Source organism: Stenella coeruleoalba (assembly GCF_951394435.1).
Source record: "Stenella coeruleoalba genome assembly, chromosome: 20".
Taxonomy (NCBI): domain Eukaryota; kingdom Metazoa; phylum Chordata; class Mammalia; order Artiodactyla; family Delphinidae; genus Stenella; species Stenella coeruleoalba.
The window spans coordinates 50924241-50941654 of record NC_137166.1 but is presented as its reverse complement, the minus strand read 5'-3'; the positions used below and the strand labels follow the sequence as shown (position 1 = coordinate 50941654).

At 53.9% G+C, this 17414-nt stretch overlaps 1 protein-coding gene across 4 annotated transcripts in view; it reads left to right on the top strand.

The window, feature by feature from the left end:
* LIG1 (DNA ligase 1) overlaps nt 1-17414 on the top strand; it is a 41878-nt gene that overhangs the window by 15251 nt on the left and 9213 nt on the right. For 2 of the 4 annotated variants that reach the window (XM_079907132.1, XM_079907133.1), the window contains exons 5-18: nt 705-831; nt 2602-2712; nt 4562-4669; nt 5946-6062; nt 6270-6345; nt 9158-9238; nt 9530-9586; nt 10367-10539; nt 13371-13537; nt 13958-14034; nt 14902-14993; nt 15227-15326; nt 16346-16431; nt 16918-17033. In XM_079907132.1, the coding sequence (XP_079763258.1) occupies nt 705-831; nt 2602-2712; nt 4562-4669; nt 5946-6062; nt 6270-6345; nt 9158-9238; nt 9530-9586; nt 10367-10539; nt 13371-13537; nt 13958-14034; nt 14902-14993; nt 15227-15326; nt 16346-16431; nt 16918-17033 (1488 nt within the window). Of the gene's footprint in view, nt 1-704; nt 832-2601; nt 2713-4561; nt 4670-5158; nt 5298-5945; nt 6063-6269; nt 6346-9157; nt 9239-9529; nt 9587-10366; nt 10540-13370; nt 13538-13957; nt 14035-14901; nt 14994-15226; nt 15327-16345; nt 16432-16917; nt 17034-17414 lie in introns of those variants that run through there. The other 2 variants (XM_079907134.1, XM_079907135.1) reach the window with 2 other exon arrangements.

Sequence of the window (17414 nt, the reverse complement as noted above, 5' to 3'; positions counted from 1 at the left end):
GGATAACGTCTGAAGTGCAGCACTTCTCAGTCTGTCGATGGTGAAGTGAGCTCCTGTCTCCCCCCTGCTCAAACCCCCTGGCGTTGCCAGCTCAGGCCAAAGCTGGTTCTTACAGAGCCTCCAAGGCCCCTCAGAAGCTGCTTCTTCCTTGTCATCTTCGTCTTTTCCTCAGCTAACTCTGCCCCAGGGTGCTTCTATACTGTTGCTTGCCATCCCTAGATGCCCTTGTCCAAGTGAATGCCCACATTCAGCCAGTGGGAAGAGCAGGGCACTCCACTTGCCTTTAGGTGAATGTTATTTGAACCAGTGGACCTGTATATCCTTACATTGCATTGTGTAGACCTGGGGCTTCTGACCACACCTAGATGTAAGGGAGGCTGGGAAGTGTAGTCCTCGGGCTCCTGAGCACACCTAGCTGCAAGGGATCCTGGGAAGTATAGTTTTTAGTTGGGCTGTATTATGCCTAGCTAAAAATCAAAGATTCTGTTACTTTAGAAAAAAAAGAATTGTTATTGGGGTCCATAATAGGGACAGTCTGGGACCATGAAACTATGCAGGATGGTGGAGGGATGGCCCAGGTAAGAGGGGATGAGGCCTAAGTGGGGCTGAGTCCCTCTGTACTCTCAAGTGCTTGGAAATGACGTAGCTGGGTGCTCCCTCCTTCCTCCTCTCACTCAGGAATTGCTCTTTCTCTCCCCTTCCAGAAGCATGCTCCAGATTCCCCACAAGTCTCCCCTCCCAGTCCTGGCACACCGCCTGAGAGCAGCCCTTCCCACTCTAGCACCTCTCCCACGGTCGTCTCCCCGTCAGGGATCCCGAAGCGTCGCACGGGTAAGGACCCCCTGGCCTCGCCCTTTCAGTTGCCTGTCTTTGTCCACACTTGGATTTCTGCATCATTCAGCCATCCTCGTGACAGCCCCGATTTTAGCGTTGTGGTTAAGAGCACGGCTCCACCATCCACTGGCTGTGTGACCTTGGGCAAATGACTTCCCTTCTCTGGGCTTTATCCCTAAAACGACTGATAATTACAGTACCTCCCACCCAGAGATGTTGGGAGGATTAAAAGTGAATACGTGTAAGGGCCTGGAACTGGGCCCAGCCTACAGTAAGCGCTCAGTAAATGCAGGTTATTGTCACTGTGATGTGTGCAGTGCTGGAGGCCACACAGCTCACTGTGGGAGCCCAGGGGAGGGCCCCTGACTCAAGGGAGACTTCTAGGAGAGAGCTTAACCAAGCTGAGCCCTGAGGGACAGAAGAGGAGTGAGAAGGGACTGAGGAGGGGAAAAGGCCTTGGGGGCACTGATGGTAGGTGTGTTGGTGCTCAGAGCGTGGGGTTGGGGACAACGAGCAATGAGACTAGAGAAGGTCCATGGAAAGCCCGTCTGAGGAGCGGCGCCTCTGTCGCCAGGGGGGTTGGGAAGATTTTTACACAGGGGAGGGACAGGGGAGAGACCCCCCACATGTCGCAGGGTGATACGGCCTGCTGAGATCCTGAACCGTGGTGATTGAGGAACTAAAATTTTTTTAAAATTTTTATTGGAGTATAATTGATTTACAGTATTGTTAGTTTTTGCTGTACAGCAAAGTGAATCAGTTATACATATACGTATATTCACCCATTTTTAGACTCTTTTCCTGTGTAGGTCATTACAGAATATTGAGTAGAGTTCCCTGTGCTGTACAGTAGAGGAACTGAATTTTTAATGCTACTTTAATTCAATTTAAATTGGAAAGCTGACTCTAGTTTCAATTATTGAAGCCTTGCAATAATTCGATCAACTCGGATATGTGACGCCACTTTCTCAACGGTAAATTCCATGAAATCTAAACACATCGAGTATTCCTGATGAAAATTTAGTGCCCAATTGAGATGTGCTTTTAAGTGCATCGGATTTTGAAGACTTAGCATAGAAAAAGGAATGTTACTCATTTCTTTTAATATTCAAAACATGTTGGAATCATCATATTTTGGATTTATTGGGTTAAGTAAACGATATTGTTCAAACAATTCTCCTGGTTCTTTTTCCTTTTCTCAGTGTAGCCACTAGAAAGTTAAAGATGATGTACGTGGCTCACTGCATATTTCCACTGGTGGTGCTGGTATAAGGAAGAATAGTGGTAACGCCGGATGCTAGGGGAGCTCTGGATTGAGGGCCCGAGGAGGCGCCATCTGGCCTGAGTCTTGGAAGATGGGTTAGGGTTGGCTGTGCTGAGAATGGGCGGTTGGGAAGGGTTGCAGCCAGGACAGCCCGTGCAAAGGCCTCCAGGTGGGAACAGCACGGCACACGGGGGAATCCCATCCATCTCGGCGTCTCTGGGCAATAAGGTGTAATTTGGGGAGCAGGAAGGGTTTGAGGATAGTGTGTCGTGAGAGGTGAGGCAGAGAGGAGGGTGGCTGTTGGCTCCTAAGATGAAGGAACCTGCTCGGGGTCACACAGCCAGGAAGCAGGAGCGGCCTGCACGGCAGCCGTGGCTGTGGGCAGGCGGAGGAGGGCAGGGGCCCAGAGCCTTCTCAGGGCCCCATCATCGCGGGGTCTGAGCTCACCGGGGTGAGGCAGGCGGGCCGGCAAGGAGGCCACACTGAGCCCTTTGCCTTCCCAGCCCGGAAGCAGCTTTCCAAACGGACATTTCAGGATGTCCTGCAAGAGCAGGGCAAGGACGAGGACGGAGGAACCAAGAAGAAGAGGAAGAAGGAGGAGGAGGAGGAAGAAGGTAAGGCCCTGGGGTTGGGGACTGACTCTGTGTGCGTGTGTGTGTGTGTGTGTGTGTGTGTGTGTGTGTGAGAGAGAGAGAGAGAGAGAGAGAAAGTGTGATCTGGAGGGGCAGGGGCCTGTGGGACTGACTGCGTGTGTGTGTGTGTGTGTGTGTGTGTGTGTGTGTGAGAGAGAGAGAGAGAGAGAGAGAGAGAAAGTGTGATCTGGAGGGGCAGGGGCCTGTGGGACTGACTGCGTGTGTGTGTGTGTGTGTGTGTGTGTGTGTGTGTGTGTGAGAGAGAGAGAGAGAGAGAGAGAGAGAGAGAGAAAGTGTGATCTGGAGGGGCAGGGGCCTGTGGGACTGACTGCGTGTGTGTGTGTGTGTGTGCGCGCGCGTGTGTGCGCAAGTGTGATCTGGAGGGGCGGGGGCCTGTCTGAGAGGGCAGGCTGTGAGGACCCCACTGATTTGACACCTCTGTCCAAGAATCCACACGAGTCCGTCAGAATCCCACAGCCCCACCTGGGGAATTTTGTCATGAAAACATTCTGGAATACATTCGTTTGGCCATCTTAATTCAGTACGAATTCATATGCAGCTTCTCATTTTTCTCTTCTATTTTTATGTTTCTCATATGGAATATATTTTCCTCTAAATGGTTTGTTTTTTGTTGTAAATCTTACCAGAAAGCAGAGAGGTTCGCAAACTTCCAGGGCCCATGGTGCCTTAGCAACTTTTTCACGGTGCCTCAAGGCCAATACCTTTACTGTTCGGTTTGTAAGTTGTTATGTCTGAACAACTATTTATTTATGTTCTAGCAACTTGGGCATTTGAGAAAATAATACATATAACGTTGAAAGGAAAAATAATATTTAATTTCACTGTTAAATAATCATAATTAGTTACTAATTGTGATGTCTCCTGGGCACTGCACAATTGCTCAGACTTTGGAATCCGGTTGAACACTGCCACTTTCCTTGGTGATTTTTGTGCAGTACTTGGTTTTTATCACACCACCAGTGAGTACCCAGCCTTGCAGAAAGCTAACGTCAGGAATTGCCAAGAATGTGATCTAATACTGACAAGCAAAATACCCTGAGCTAGTAGGTCATACGGTGTCCAGCAGATGTCACCAATTTCCCTTGAAAATGTAAAGTGTCCTCCGTGGGAAACACAACCATAAAGACCTGATCCATCGATCATTTGGGGCCTGTACGAGATTATAATAATCGTAGCCTTTGCCACTGTCAATGTGTTTGTTTAATAAAAGGTCCTTATTAGGTTTATCTTTCCCAGGGAAGATCTGAGTTTGGTGGAGATTTGATTTCCAGTTGGCAATTTTTAGTCAGTAACAAATTTTACTATAAATCATGCAGTTTTAGCCATTGTCTGTGTCTGGGGATTTTGGGGGGTGAGGTGGGGCTTCTTTCTACTGAGGCAGATTTTTCCCAAGTTAGTTGATGCAGTTTTTATTATTACCCTGGAGGTGGATTTTTTTTTTTTCCCAGTCAGCTTAAAAAAAAAAACAACACCTTTATTTTTATCTCTAACAAGTCACTGTTGGCATTTTGAACCCTTTCCAGTTCTATTTTGCAGTGAATAATTCTAAAATAATGGTTTGTAAGAAAAGACTGGCCCACTCTGTTTCTTAGCTGCCCAGGTGAGCATCGGGGTTGGTTTCCCTCAAGGGCCCTGCCTGGTTCAGGGCTGACCAGGAGCGGGCTCTCACACCTCTCGACACTTCACAGATGTTCAGTCAGCACAGCGAAGAAAAAACGGGGGCAGAGTGTCTTGGGAATCGAAATGCCCTTTTTGGGGAGTGGTCATAGTGACTTTTTGCCATCTGGCTTTTTTTTTAATCGGTCCTCAGAATTAGAGACACCGACAGAAAGCCTCACAGAGCCTGAAGGGGGCAACAAGAAGGAAGCAGAAGAAGGGGACCAGCCCAGGTCACCCCCTGAGCCCCTGAAGACCTCCAGTGAGTTTCTGGTCCTCTTCCTCCCTGAAGCCCCACCTCTCTGGTTTTGGGGGTCAGATGTCTTTGGAGGACAGTTAATTTAAGGCTCAGATGAGATAAGACTTAAATAAGATTCTCCAGTGTGTTGTCTAAATGCAAATTCTAGGGGAAATTATAGGTTCTATTGCTATTATTATTATTTTTTTAAATATTTATTTATTTATTTGGCTGCGCTGGGTCTTAGTTGTGGCATGCAGGATCTTCATTGCCGAGTGCAGGATCTTTCAGTTGCATCATGCAGGATCTAGTTTAGTTCCCTGACCAGGGATCGAACCCGGGTCCCCTGAGTTGGGAGTGCAGAGTCTTAACCATTGGACCATCAGGGAAGTCCGCAATTATTATTTTTATTGTTATTTTTTCCTCTGTGCATGTGAGGAAAAAAAGAGCCAGTCATCCTCCAACAAAATATCTTTCAGAGGGCTTCCCTGGTGGCGCAGTGGTTGAGAGTCCACCTGCCGATGCAGGGGACGCGGGTTCGTGCCCCGGTCCGGGAAGATCCCACATGCCACGGAGCGGCTGGACCCGTGAGCCATGGCCGCTGAGCCTGCGCGTCCGGAGCCTGTGTTCCGCAACGGGAGAGACCACAACAGTGAGAGGCCCGCGTACCGCAAAAAAAAAAAAAAAAATCTTTCAGAAATTGTAGGCAGTGTATGTTATTAATTGAGCAATAATTTAAAATTTTTTTAATTAAAAAAAATTTTTTTGGCCACACCACACGGCATGTGGGATCTTAGTTCCCCAACCAGGGATCGAACCTGCTCCTCCTGCGGTAGAAGTGCAGAATCCTAACCACTGGACCACCAGGGAAGTCCTGAGCAATAATTTTTTAAGTTAGGTAACCAGGGTGAGTTACAAGATTTTAGAGGTTAAAGTTACCCCCCAGGCCATAGAACAGCTCCTGCAGGGAGGTGTCCAGAAGACTCCCATGGCAGAAAGAACGCTGTGGGGATATTTTTAGGATGCAGGATCGTATCTGATTTTCTGCACCTGCAGAAGTGGGAATATTTTCTTCTTATCGTACCGAGATTTTTTCCCCACCATCCGTAAGTCTCCAATCTCAGGCCAGATGCTAGAATTCCACTAGTTAGTCCTAAAGCATCAGGCCTGAGAGGCTCCAAAATGAAACTATGGAAAGGAAAGGGGCAGAATTGATTATGTCTTCCATCTTCAGGGTCAGAATGACCTTGAGGTTAAAAAAATAGTTTGCATCACCATCTGACCTCTCTCGCTTTCAAAGCAAAGCCCCCAACAGAAAGCGTTTCAGAGCCCAAGGTGGCCGTGAAGCAGGGACCACAGGAGGACGGCCAGGCTAAGCCTCCCCCCAAAGCTCCCAAGACGCTCAGCAGTTTCTTCTGTGAGTTTCTCCCCCCTCACCTTGCAGGGTTGCACCGGGGAGAGGCGGGTGGATCTTTCTCCAGAATGTACGGCCTTCCCGTGGGTTAGAAAGCCTAACTTGGTTAGAAAGTGTAACTCGCCTCTCGCAATGCTGGCTGGAGAGTGGTTGGCAGGCAGGGGCTGTCAGAAGGAGAAAGGACCCACCATTTCCCTGCTTCATTCCCAGCTCCCCGGAAGCCAGCGATCAAACAAGAAGCAAAAGAAGAGGGACCCAGCGCTCTAGGAAAGGACGAGACCAAGGGGTGAGTCAGGATCTATTGTAGAGATGACAGCAGATTAAACAGAATAAGGCAGTGAGTCCAAGATCTCTCTGACCTGATTGTAGGTAGGCCTCCGAAAATGAGACCGGTAGTCCCCAAACATTCTTTCAGCCTTAAAATTTTGTGATTAGGGTTTAATTATTCTAATAAAAATTTTGGGGGGATTCTTAATGGCAATTTTGTACCCCAGTTGAGACCTGATTACTGAGATTAAATGGCCCCATTTCAGCATGTGACTGCACTGTAGGAACGGCCGGCTCCTTTTCTTGGACGCCTACTATGTGTCAGATCCGGTGCCAAAGGTTTCTGTTACGCCTTTTTACTTCATCTCTGCAGTAGTCCTGCAGAGGAAGCAGGTATTTTAGCCATTGCACAGACATTGAGACTAGTAGCCCAGAGAAGTTAGGTCATCTTCCCTGGGTCACACAGGGAGGCGGGGGTAGGGCCAGGCCTGAAACCTGGGTCCACTTGGTTCCTAAGCCTGGCCTCTTCTTCAGCACTGCCCCATCTTGCCTTCTGGGCCTGTGTCCATGCTTAGGTTATTTATAAATAAGTTTCTCTAACAAAATCATTGTCTGACATGAAGTTTTATGTCCTGATTTTTATTTCATGTGATACTATGATCGTTTTCTGTTTTGTTTTTAATTAATTAATTAATTTATATTTAGTTCTGGCTGCATTGGGTCTGCGTTGCTGCGTGTGGGCTTTCTCTAGTTGCTGTGAGCGGGGGCTACTCTTCATTGCGGTGTGCGGGCTTCTATTGCGGTGGCTTCTCTTGTTGCGGAGCACAGGCTCTAGGCGCGCAGGCTTCAGTAGTTGTGGCACGTGGGCTCAGTAGTTGTGTCTCACGGGCTCTAGAGCACAGGTTCAGTAGTTGTGGCGCATGGGCTTAGTTGCTCCGCGGCGTGTGGGATCTTCCTGGACCAGGGCTTGAACCCGTGTCCCCTGCGTTGGCAGGCGGATTCTCAGCCCCTGCGCCACCAGGGACGCCCTGTGATGGTTTTGCTTATGCCATATTCCCAGTTTGATCGCTGATGGCTGCCTCCAGGAGACAAACTTTCAGGGCCTCCAATTTCCTTGCTTTTAAAATGGGGGCTTATCAGTGGCAAAAACACACTCTCTTATCCACTGTTAACGGTGTGCCAGGCAGCAGGCAGTGTGCCTTCCATATCCTAATGCAGCGAAGCCTCACAGCGACTTTGCGCGTCGTTTCTGTTGATATCCCCATTTCACAGGTGAGAAAAGTGAGGCTTGGAGGCAGGACAGTATTGTGGAGAGGTTAGAAATCCCAGCTCTACCTTTGTCAGCTGTGTGACCTTGCCAAGTGGCTTAGCCTTTCTGGGCCAGTTTCCTCCTGAGGGTTTGGAGCATTTAGACCCGGTCCTGGCCATGCGCAAGCTCAGCAAGCTGTGGCTGCTATTATTGTCGCTATTGTTATTGTTACTAATTTTGATTGCCTTGCTGAGGTCGCAGACGGGGTGTATGGTGGAGCTGGGATTTGAACCAGGCAGTGTGGCTGTAGACTTTCTTACCCACCGCGCTCTGCCGTCTCTCATTGTAATGATAGGAAGGACCAGGAGGGCCACCACTTACCAAACGCTGAGTCCTTACAGCTCACTGAGCACGCTCTGTCCAGCTCAGCCATCTTCAGCCCTGTCTGTGCATCAGGATCAGCTGAAGAGCTGAAAAAAATCTGAAGTCTTCTCCCTCGCCCTTCTGTCCCCCCACATTCGGTAGAGAAAGAGGCCTGAGGCTGGGGAGTCAGTGTTGTTCTAAAAATGCTCCCCACAGAGTGCACCAAGGAGTGGGAACGCTCACCATAATTTCTTCCTTAACCTCATGACAACGTGTCAGGGTAGGGACTCCTGGTGGCTCCATCGTATAGATGGAGACACTGTGGTTCAGAGAGGGAAGCTGCTTCCTCACCACGACACAGCTGGTCAGTGATGGAGCAGGGATTTTAACCCAAATGAGCGTGACTGCGGTGGCTCTATTGGGGTCAGTGTGAGGCATTTCTAGAGGCATGTATAATGTAGAGGTTTAGAACAGTCTCTGGAACTGTGCTGCTTACTAGCTGTGTGACCTCAGGTGGGCTACTTAACCACTCTGTGCCCAGTTTCCTTATCTGGATATGGAGGGTAGAAGAGTCCCTGCCCACAGGGCTGATCGCTAGCAGATGTAGTGCTCTTAACACGGTGCCTGGCTCTTTGTGGCACCCAGGGACTGTACCCTCCTCCTGCTGTTCCAGCCAGAGTGTGAGGGAGGGATTGGCCGAGAGGCCGGGGGAGGTCCTTGCCTCTTGGAGTGGACTTTGAAAAGCATTCAGATCACGCTGCTCCACTCCAGCCACGCTGACCCCTTTTCTTTTCCTCAAACATGCCAGGCGTGTGTCTGCCGCAGGGCCTTTGCACTCACCGTTCCCCCCACTTGGAATGCTCTTCTCTCTGGTACCCACACTGCTCACTCCTCACATCATTCTGCCCAAACATCTCCTCTGGCCTTCCCCTGCCGCCCTCTGAAGTAGCACCTACCATCGTGATTCCTCCCCCTACTTGGTTTTCTAAAATATTGTTTATCTAAAATGATTTATTCACTTAACGTTTTTTTGTTTTTTCCCCCGACTCTCCCTCTGGAATGTGAACTCCAGGTTAGCAAACTTGTTTTCATTCTCTTCTGTGCCCTTGTGCCTGGAATAGTACCTGGCACTTAGTAGGTGCTCAATAAATATTAGCGGGAGGAATGACTTCCCTTCGACCCAGGCATCTACCCTACAGTCTCCCTTTTCCCTCCACAGACACCTGGACCCATCCAGCTACAATCCTGCCAAGAACAACTACCATCCCGTCGAAGATGCTTGCTGGAAGGTGGGCCAGAGGTGAGGCTTGGCCCTCCCCAGACTGTCCTTCTCCAGTCCCTGGCACTGCGGGAGGCCCTGTCTCCGGAGGCTTCAGTGGGAGAAAACTGGCAAATCTCTCCCCTCCGTGTTTTGGGGAGACCATCGGCAGCTCTGAAGGGGACGGAGAGAAAGCCCCAGGCAGTGGCTGGGCGGGGTTGCGTGCATCTGGGGATTTAGCAAGGCTGTCCCCAGGGAGGTGTGGGGAGGAAGGTGGCTGGAGGGGCAGCGTGGGTGTACGCACAGCTCTTGTTTTCTCTTTTCCTCCCGCAGAGTCCCTTACCTGGCTGTGGCCCGGACGTTTGAGAAGATCGAAGAGGTTTCTGCACGGTAATTAACCAGGCCGGCCTGGCCGGGGCCGCTGGGTGAAGGCCCTTCGGGCTCTGTCTCTCTGGCAGCCTCTGTGCCTCCAGCTGCTTAATCCTTTTAACCTCTCCTCTCTCAGCTTCACCCTGACACACGAGATCACAGGCCACGGGCATGGCCACGAGAGTGGCTGCAGGCCCTCTGGAGGCCCAGGCTCAATCATTTCTGCCTCATTTGTGGGTCAGAGCAAGATGTGAGGGTGAGCCGAGACCCCTGGCGTGCGGAAACAGCCCCCACCTCCTGGTGGCAGGAACGGAGTCTAGCCTAGGTAGTCAGAAGTAGCCGCCACCTGGCTGACATGCCTCGACGTTAGAGGAAATCCAGGTCTTGTTTGTAGCGAGAACCCCACCTCAGTCTGATACTAGCTCTGTGACCTTGGGCAAGTTACACGATCTTTCCACGCCTCCGTTCCTTTGCCTGTAAAATCAGATAATATCTAGCTCAGGGGAGCGGTGAGAGTGCAGGGAGCTAGAGGGTGCAGAGGGCTCCACACCAGTGCCCGCACCGAGAAAACAGTCCGTATGCGCCAGCTGTTACTTCTCTACAGGTGACGGTCAAATGGAATTCCTTTCCCCCCAGCAGCCTGTGACGGTGCCTGTGGCTCGGGTCACACACTGGGCACTGGTCGTGAGCCCTCTCCTCGTCTCTGTTCCCGGATTCCTTTTATCCCGCCACCGCCGCCCCACATTGGTCCTGAAACGCCAGGTGGTCACACACATCCCCCTGCCCCGTCCCCTCCTGCAGGCTCCGGATGGTGGAGACACTGAGCAACCTCCTGCGCTCCGTGGCGGCCCTGTCACCTGCTGACCTCCTCCCCATCCTCTACCTCAGCCTCAACCGCCTGGGGCCGCCCCAGCAGGGCCTGGAGCTCGGCATTGGTGACGGCATCCTCCTCAAGGCGGTGGCCCAGGCCACAGGTGAGGGGGGCGCTGTGGTGGAAGCCCCAGCGGTGGTGGGGGGAGCTTCGAGGGAGGGAGTGGAGAGGCCGGGAGCACCTGGGAGACGATGGAGGGGGACTGGGAAGGTGGAGAGACGGGGAGAGCGAGGGCAGCGAGCGGGGTGCGGGGGGAGAGCAGGACCAGGTCTGCGCTGAGACCCGGTCGGGGTGGGAGGAGATGCTGCAGGCCCAGAGCAGGACGGGGCCGGGACTGAGGGCTGGGGCTTGTGGAGGTAGCTGGGCTTTGACCAGCAGAGTCACGAGGGGAGATGAGGAAAGAGCAGGGTGTGGGCGGGGCCGGCAGCCTCCGAGGGCCGAGCCCTCGGTGCTTAGGAGAGGCTGGCTGGCCATGTGGACGGGACCTCCTGCCCACCAAGGGCCTGGAATGCTCCGTGTTTATTGTGACGGCGTCAGGGAGCTGTGGAAAGGTCCTGAGCAGGCAAAGGGCAGGGTTAGTTCTGGGCCCGTGTGGAGGATGGACAGGAAACCAGGAGGCCGGGGAGGAAGTGGGGCAGAGGTCCAGGGGAGCTGTGGGCAGCAGAGGAGAGGGCAAGAGAAGGGAGACGGGGCCCAGGAGGGAACTGCATGCAGGGGTCAGGGATGGAGGAGGTGAGAAGAATACCCCCGGGTCCATCATGATGGACCCACCACCAGGTCAGGACACCTTGAGGGGCAGGCCGGTCCAGGGGAAGTTACTAAATTCAGCTTGGGACCAACCTGTATCTGTGGGCCACCCAACAGTCGAGGAAACAAAGCTCAGGAGATCTGGGTCACAGAGCAGGATCTGGGAGCCCTGAACTTTGGAGTCCTGGTTACGTGCTGGCCAGTTCTCGTGCCCAGGGACAGGGTCTCTGGGGAGGAGAGGGGCGGGGCTTTGAGTCACACCTTGCGCAGCACCAGCGCTTAAGGAAGAAGAGGTTTGAGGGTTTCGTGAGAGGACAAGGTGCCTGAGGAAGATTGACCAGGAATGGAAGAGAGTCATGGGGTCGTCGGAACCAGAGGAGCTGAGATCAGAACGCTCCCACACGTTCGCTCAAGACACATTCATTAGGTGCTGACATCGCACCAGACCCGCTGCAGACTGTGTCCACTAGGATACTTCCCTCTGCCAGTAACACAAAACCCAGCCACGCTGGCGCAAAGGAAGAAGGATTTCTCCTCCTTACATAGTGAGGAGTGGAGAGTAGGCGGCAGCCAGTGCTGCCCGGCCTTGCTGCCAGACGGGACCGAGGGGCCGAGGCGGTTTGCGTCCTTCCGTGTTCACGCTCACACGTGTCTCCTCAGGCCCCCCTCGGCTGCCCGGCCCAAGGGGTGTGGAGAGTTGGTCAGGCGATAGCACTTACAGGCACGGGGCCTGGCAACTCGGTCATGTCCTCATGGCTTCCAGATAAAACTTTGGAATATAATTGTTTTGGAAGTGAGTTGGGGTGGATCCAGACACCAGAACCTGCTTTGTATTTTGCATATCGGCGATGCTATGGAATAGATAAGTGTAGGTCGTTGTCAAAAAAAAAAAAAATCTCTGGCCAAGCGGCCAGAGATTGAAATGCGTGCTTTTTCATTGTGAATTGCTTTCCCTCTGTTTCCTTCGTACATGAGTTGGGGCATTGTGCTGACCTGATAACGTGTGGGTAAGTTGTGTCTGACAAAATGCCTGTCCTGGGAAGGGCCTGTGGTTCTGATAGGTTGAGAATGGCTAGGCAGAGCTGTTGTGATAACTTGCCTCCACCTTCCCAGCCTCCTGCTCTTTTTAGAATGTATTTTATTGCAGTAGAGTTGATTTACAATGTTGTGTTAATTTCCGCTGTACAGCAAAGTGACTCAGTTATACATATGTTGGGTTGGCCAAACAGTTCGTTCGGTTTTAAGTAAAAATAAAAGACACATTTTTCATTTTCACCAAGAGCTTTCTTGAACAATGTATTCACTAACCAAACAAACTTTTTGGCCAACCCAATATATATACATTCTCTTTCCTATTCTTTTCCATTATGGTTTATCACAGGATATTGAATATAGTTCCCTGTGCTACACAGTAGGACCTTGTTGTTTATCCATCCCATATATAATAGTTTGCGTCTGCTAATCCCAAACTCCCACTCCTTCCCTACCCCACCCACTGCCCTTGGCAACCACAAGTCTGTTCTCTGTGTCAGTCTGTTTCTGTTTCGTAGATAAGTTCATGTGTGTCATGTTTTAGATTCCACGTATAGGTGATATCATATGGTATTTGTCTTTCTCTGTCTGACTTCACTAGCTGCATCCACGTTGCTGCAAAGGGCACTATTTTGTTCTTTTTATATGGTTGAGTAGTACCCCACTGTATGTATGTGCCACGTCTTTATCCCTTCATCTGTTGATGGACATTCAGGTTGTTTCCATGTTTTAGTTATTGTGACTAGTGCTGCTATGAACATAGGGGTCCAGCTGCCTACTCTTACAGCAAGGGGTGTCCATGGGACCCAGCCTAGACAATAAGTAAGGCCAGAGCACCTCCACTGTATTTAAATTGATGACTTCAAAAGGATAAGGTGACAGAAAACAAGCAAAGGCCCACTGGGCTCTGCCAGAGGATGTTAGTGAGCGACTGGAGGACAGGCAGAGGGTCCCTTGGCCGCCTTCTCCGTCTACACTTGCTCCCCTGGTGATCGCATTCCACCCCAAGGCTTTAAGTCCCGTCTACACACTGATGACACCACCCCAGACATCCCCTCTGGTGTAGACGGGTTCATCATCCAGGCCGCCTGGAGCCGGGAGCCGTGTGGCCACACCTCTCCTTGCCCTCAGCACCCTCTCTCTCCGCCCCCCAAGGCCGGCAGCTCGAGTCGGTCCGGGCCGAGGCGGCCGAGAAGGGCGACGTGGGGCTGGTGGCCGAGAGCAGCCGCAGCACCCAGAGGCTCATGCTGCCCCCACCCGCCCTCACCGCCTCCGGCGTCTTCACCAAGTTCCGGGACATCGCGCAGCTGGCCGGCAGCGCTGTGAGTGGGCAGGCGGCTCACCGCTCTCCAGACCCTTTGCCCCTGGGGACCCAAAAGGCTCTGGTTAGACTGTTCAGGGCTGGATCGCCTTGGTCCTGCTTGTGGGATCAGAGCTTCCTTTCCTTCTGCTGCTCTCAAGACCGAGGGAACCTCTTCCTGAGAGTCTAGCCCTGATCTAGTGTGGGCCGTGGGACACGGCTCCATAAACACGTGCTGAGCAAAGCTAGGGTGGGAGGCAAGAAGAGAGCGAGCTTTTCACCGCGCTGTGCGCGCGTGGCCGTGGGATGGGGGAGCGAGGGGGGGGATGGGGGCAGGTATTCCAAGAGTGGCAGCTCCCCAGGCAGCATGGTTGGTGGGGAGGTGTGGTCCCCTCCCCTCCCTTCACCCCAGGCACTGACTGCCCTTCCCCCACATCTTCAGTCCACAGCCAAGAAGATGGACGTCATCAAAGGCCTCTTTGTGGCCTGCCGCCACTCAGAAGCACGATTCATCGCCAGGTGAGTATGGGGGCCTGTGAGGGTGGGGAGAGGTGGAGTGGAGAGGGACTGGCAGCTGTATCACTGCTAGTGCCCCGACCGCCCTTGGATGAGAACAGCGTGAGAGAGGAGCCTGGGCCCTGAGGGGGCGGGATGGGAACATAGGTTTTCTTTCACAGCCGGCTCCTCTTCTCAGTAGCACTGCCTGGAAAAGGGTGGGGGCTCGTGGGTGAAGAGTGCCGCGCTTGATTAGTGATGTCTGCCTTGGCCTGAGTGGGGACAATAAGCAAGGTAGCCAAGTGGTAGCCATCCTTGAAGTGTTTGTCCGACATAGTCGTTGGAGTGTTTCTTGGGTACCCTGCCCCATGCCACATGCTTTCTTCCTCCCTGCAGCTCTTGAAGGTGGGCCCTGTTAGCCTCACCCCAGTTTACAGAAGGGGAGATGGAGGCACAGGGAGGTGAAGCTTCCTGCCTGAGGTTGCTGGCTCAAAGCAGGGCGTGTGGCGGGGACAGGTTCCTGACCATCACACTCTGGCACCCCTGGGGCAGGCTGCCTTCCAGTTCCAGGCCCAGCTCCGGCCCTGCCCCTCCTTCCCTGAGCCACTCCAGTTTCTCAGAGCGCAGCTGAGGAGAGAGGCAGAGACGCCTGCAAGGCCCCTAGTTCTGTCTGCAGGCGCTGCCAGCAGTCACGGTGGTTACTGGCCGGCCTGTTTCCTCCTCTGTTAAGCGGGGCTGTGTGATCTCAGGTCACTTCCGGCTCTGGAGGTTGCTCTGGTTTTGAGGAGAGGATCGAGGTTGGGGAGACTGGAGGAGAGAGGAGCAAGGGGTAGAGGGCGGGGTCGGACAGGTACGGACAAGCCCACTCCCCGTTACCTGCTGTCTCCCCAGAGCCCTGAGTGGACGGCTGCGCCTCGGGCTGGCAGAGCAGTCAGTGCTGGCGGCCCTCGCCCAGGCCGTGAGCCTCACCCCGCCAGGTCAAGGTGAGCCCCCGTGGCCGGCCCCGTGCCCACCACTCGAGTTAACCTGGCTGCCCTTCTCCTTGTCAGAAGTCCATGCCCACGCCCACCCCTACACGTGGTTCCCACCTCCCACTGCCACTCCAGGCTTCTCTCCCCTGCGGACACCATCCCTGGCGCCACCACCCACCATGGACTCGGGTGGCTGAGCGGGGTTGGGCCCATCCCAAAGCCTCTTCTGCTGGGGCTTGTCTTAGAATTCCCCCCAGCCGTGGTGGATGCTGGGAAGGGCAAGACAGCAGAGGCCAGAAAGACATGGCTGGAGGAGCAAGGCATGATCCTGAAGCAGACGTTCTGGTGAGTTCCAGGGGCCCTGGGCAGAGCGAGGGGGGTGGGGGGAGCCAGAGGGGGGCGGTGGGAAGGGCCCGAGGGGTCATGGGTGAAGTGGGAGGGGCCAGCAGCCAGCAAGCATCCGTGACCATCACAGGGCTAGTGACAGAGCACTGGGTGGTGATCCAGACGAGACTGGTGCTGGGCACAGGGATGATGACAAAGATCGGGAAGATGGCCAACAGTGAAGGGTCAGTGACACAGGGACAGGTAGAGATGCAGACACAGAGAAGAGGAGGAGGTATCAAGAGGTTTTCAAGTTCCAAACAGGACTGTGCATGTGGAAAGGCCACAAGAGCCCCAGATGGGGGCTAGTGACTGACGCACAGTGAGGGGTCGTGACAGTCACGGAGAGGATGTCTGTGGAGTGATGGTGAGGGCTCCAGAGAGAGCCACATGGAGGGACCTGGCTAGCTACCGACCCAGGGCTGGCCACAGCGGGACGGTGACAGCCCAGATGGAGTGTCAGCGGCAGGAGGGCAAACGAGCCATTCCACAAGTGCCCACGGGGCACCTGCTCTGGGCCAGGCCCCTTGGGTGCTGGATACACAAGACAGACAAGCCCTGCAGAGCCTCTGGGGCCAGGGCGGCAGCCTTAACTCTGCCCCTGCGTGGGCACCTACAGACTGCCGCTCTCAGGCCTGCCCAGGCTAGTTAAATCAGAATCTTTGCAAGTGGAGGCTGGCCTTGAAGAAACACTTTTTTGAACACATCCTTGAGTGGCTGTGACATGTAGCCCAGGTAGAGAATCGCTCATCTCATGATGACAGACTGGGGAGCGATGGCGGGCCCGGCTCGAGGGAGACAGAGTCAGAGTGATATATAGTGATACTGAGGGAGGACTGCGACAGAAACAGGGCGACAAGGGGAGTCGGGGATAGGCAGGAGTAGGCCCTGGGGCCAGGTGGCAGGCAGAGGTGGATCTTGCAGCCAGAGAGCAGAGTTCTAGAAACACATGCCCCACCTTGTTCTCGCCCCCACCCCAGCGAGGTGCCCGACCTGGACCGGATCGTCCCCGTGTTGCTGGAGCACGGTGTGGAGCGGCTCCCGGAGCACTGCAGGCTGAGCCCAGGTACCAGCCCCACGGGCCCCTCTGGAGTCGGTCTATAGCCTCACCCTGGGCCCCAGGCGCTGGGCTGGCCGCCTTCCGGCTCCACTCCCTCCACCTGGCCTTGGCTTCTGCCCTCCAGGGCGGCCATGGGAGGGCCCGCTGCCCAGAGCTCACCCGTCTCAGAAGCCGCAGGACCCTCTCCTCCAAAGTCAGTCCTGTCCCCTGTGCCAAAAGCGGTTTTTTTCCTGCTCGGACTTCCCGCTTCTGTGTTAGAGCTGCTACACCAGAGATACTCCAAAAGGCAAGGCAGGCAGGCAGACAGACTCTTGTTTTCTTGTACGTAAGAGTCCAGAGGGAGGCAGGAGGCCAGGGAGGGGCTGCGCGGCACTCCAGGGCTCAGCCACCCAGGTTCCCTCTGTCTCATCACTTCGTCATCCTGAGGTTGTCACCCTAATGTGCCCCCCCACCCCGTCTACCTGACCTCACTCTCATCGCAACCCCCCCCAGGGGTCCCCCTGAAACCAATGTTGGCCCACCCAACGCGGGGCGTCAGCGAGGTCCTGAGGCGCTTTGAGGAGGCAGCTTTCACCTGCGAGTACAAATACGATGGGCAGAGGGCACAGGTAAGGGGGTGGACACATCCCTTCTGCAGAAAGGGGCATGCCGTCGAGCAGGGCCGTGGGGTCCCTCAGACCTGAGTTCCAAGCCATCTGGTCGTGCGCATCTCTCGGGGCTGTAGTTCCCATCTCCGGGCAATCCGCGCTCATAGCCACCGGACTGGCTTCTCTGAGAATCAGTTTTGATGATATCGTCACAGTCCTGACCCACGGCAGTGGGAGCTCAAGCAGCGTTGGCTGCACTCGTGCCCTGCTGGTGGGTGTATTAATGTAACGGGTGCCTCCCAGGGCCGGAGATGTCCTTGGTCTGGGCTGTAAGGATGCTCCTTGTGGCTCTTCTGTCCTGGGGGGAGTTGGGGCCGGCTCCGCCCTGATCCTCACCTGCGG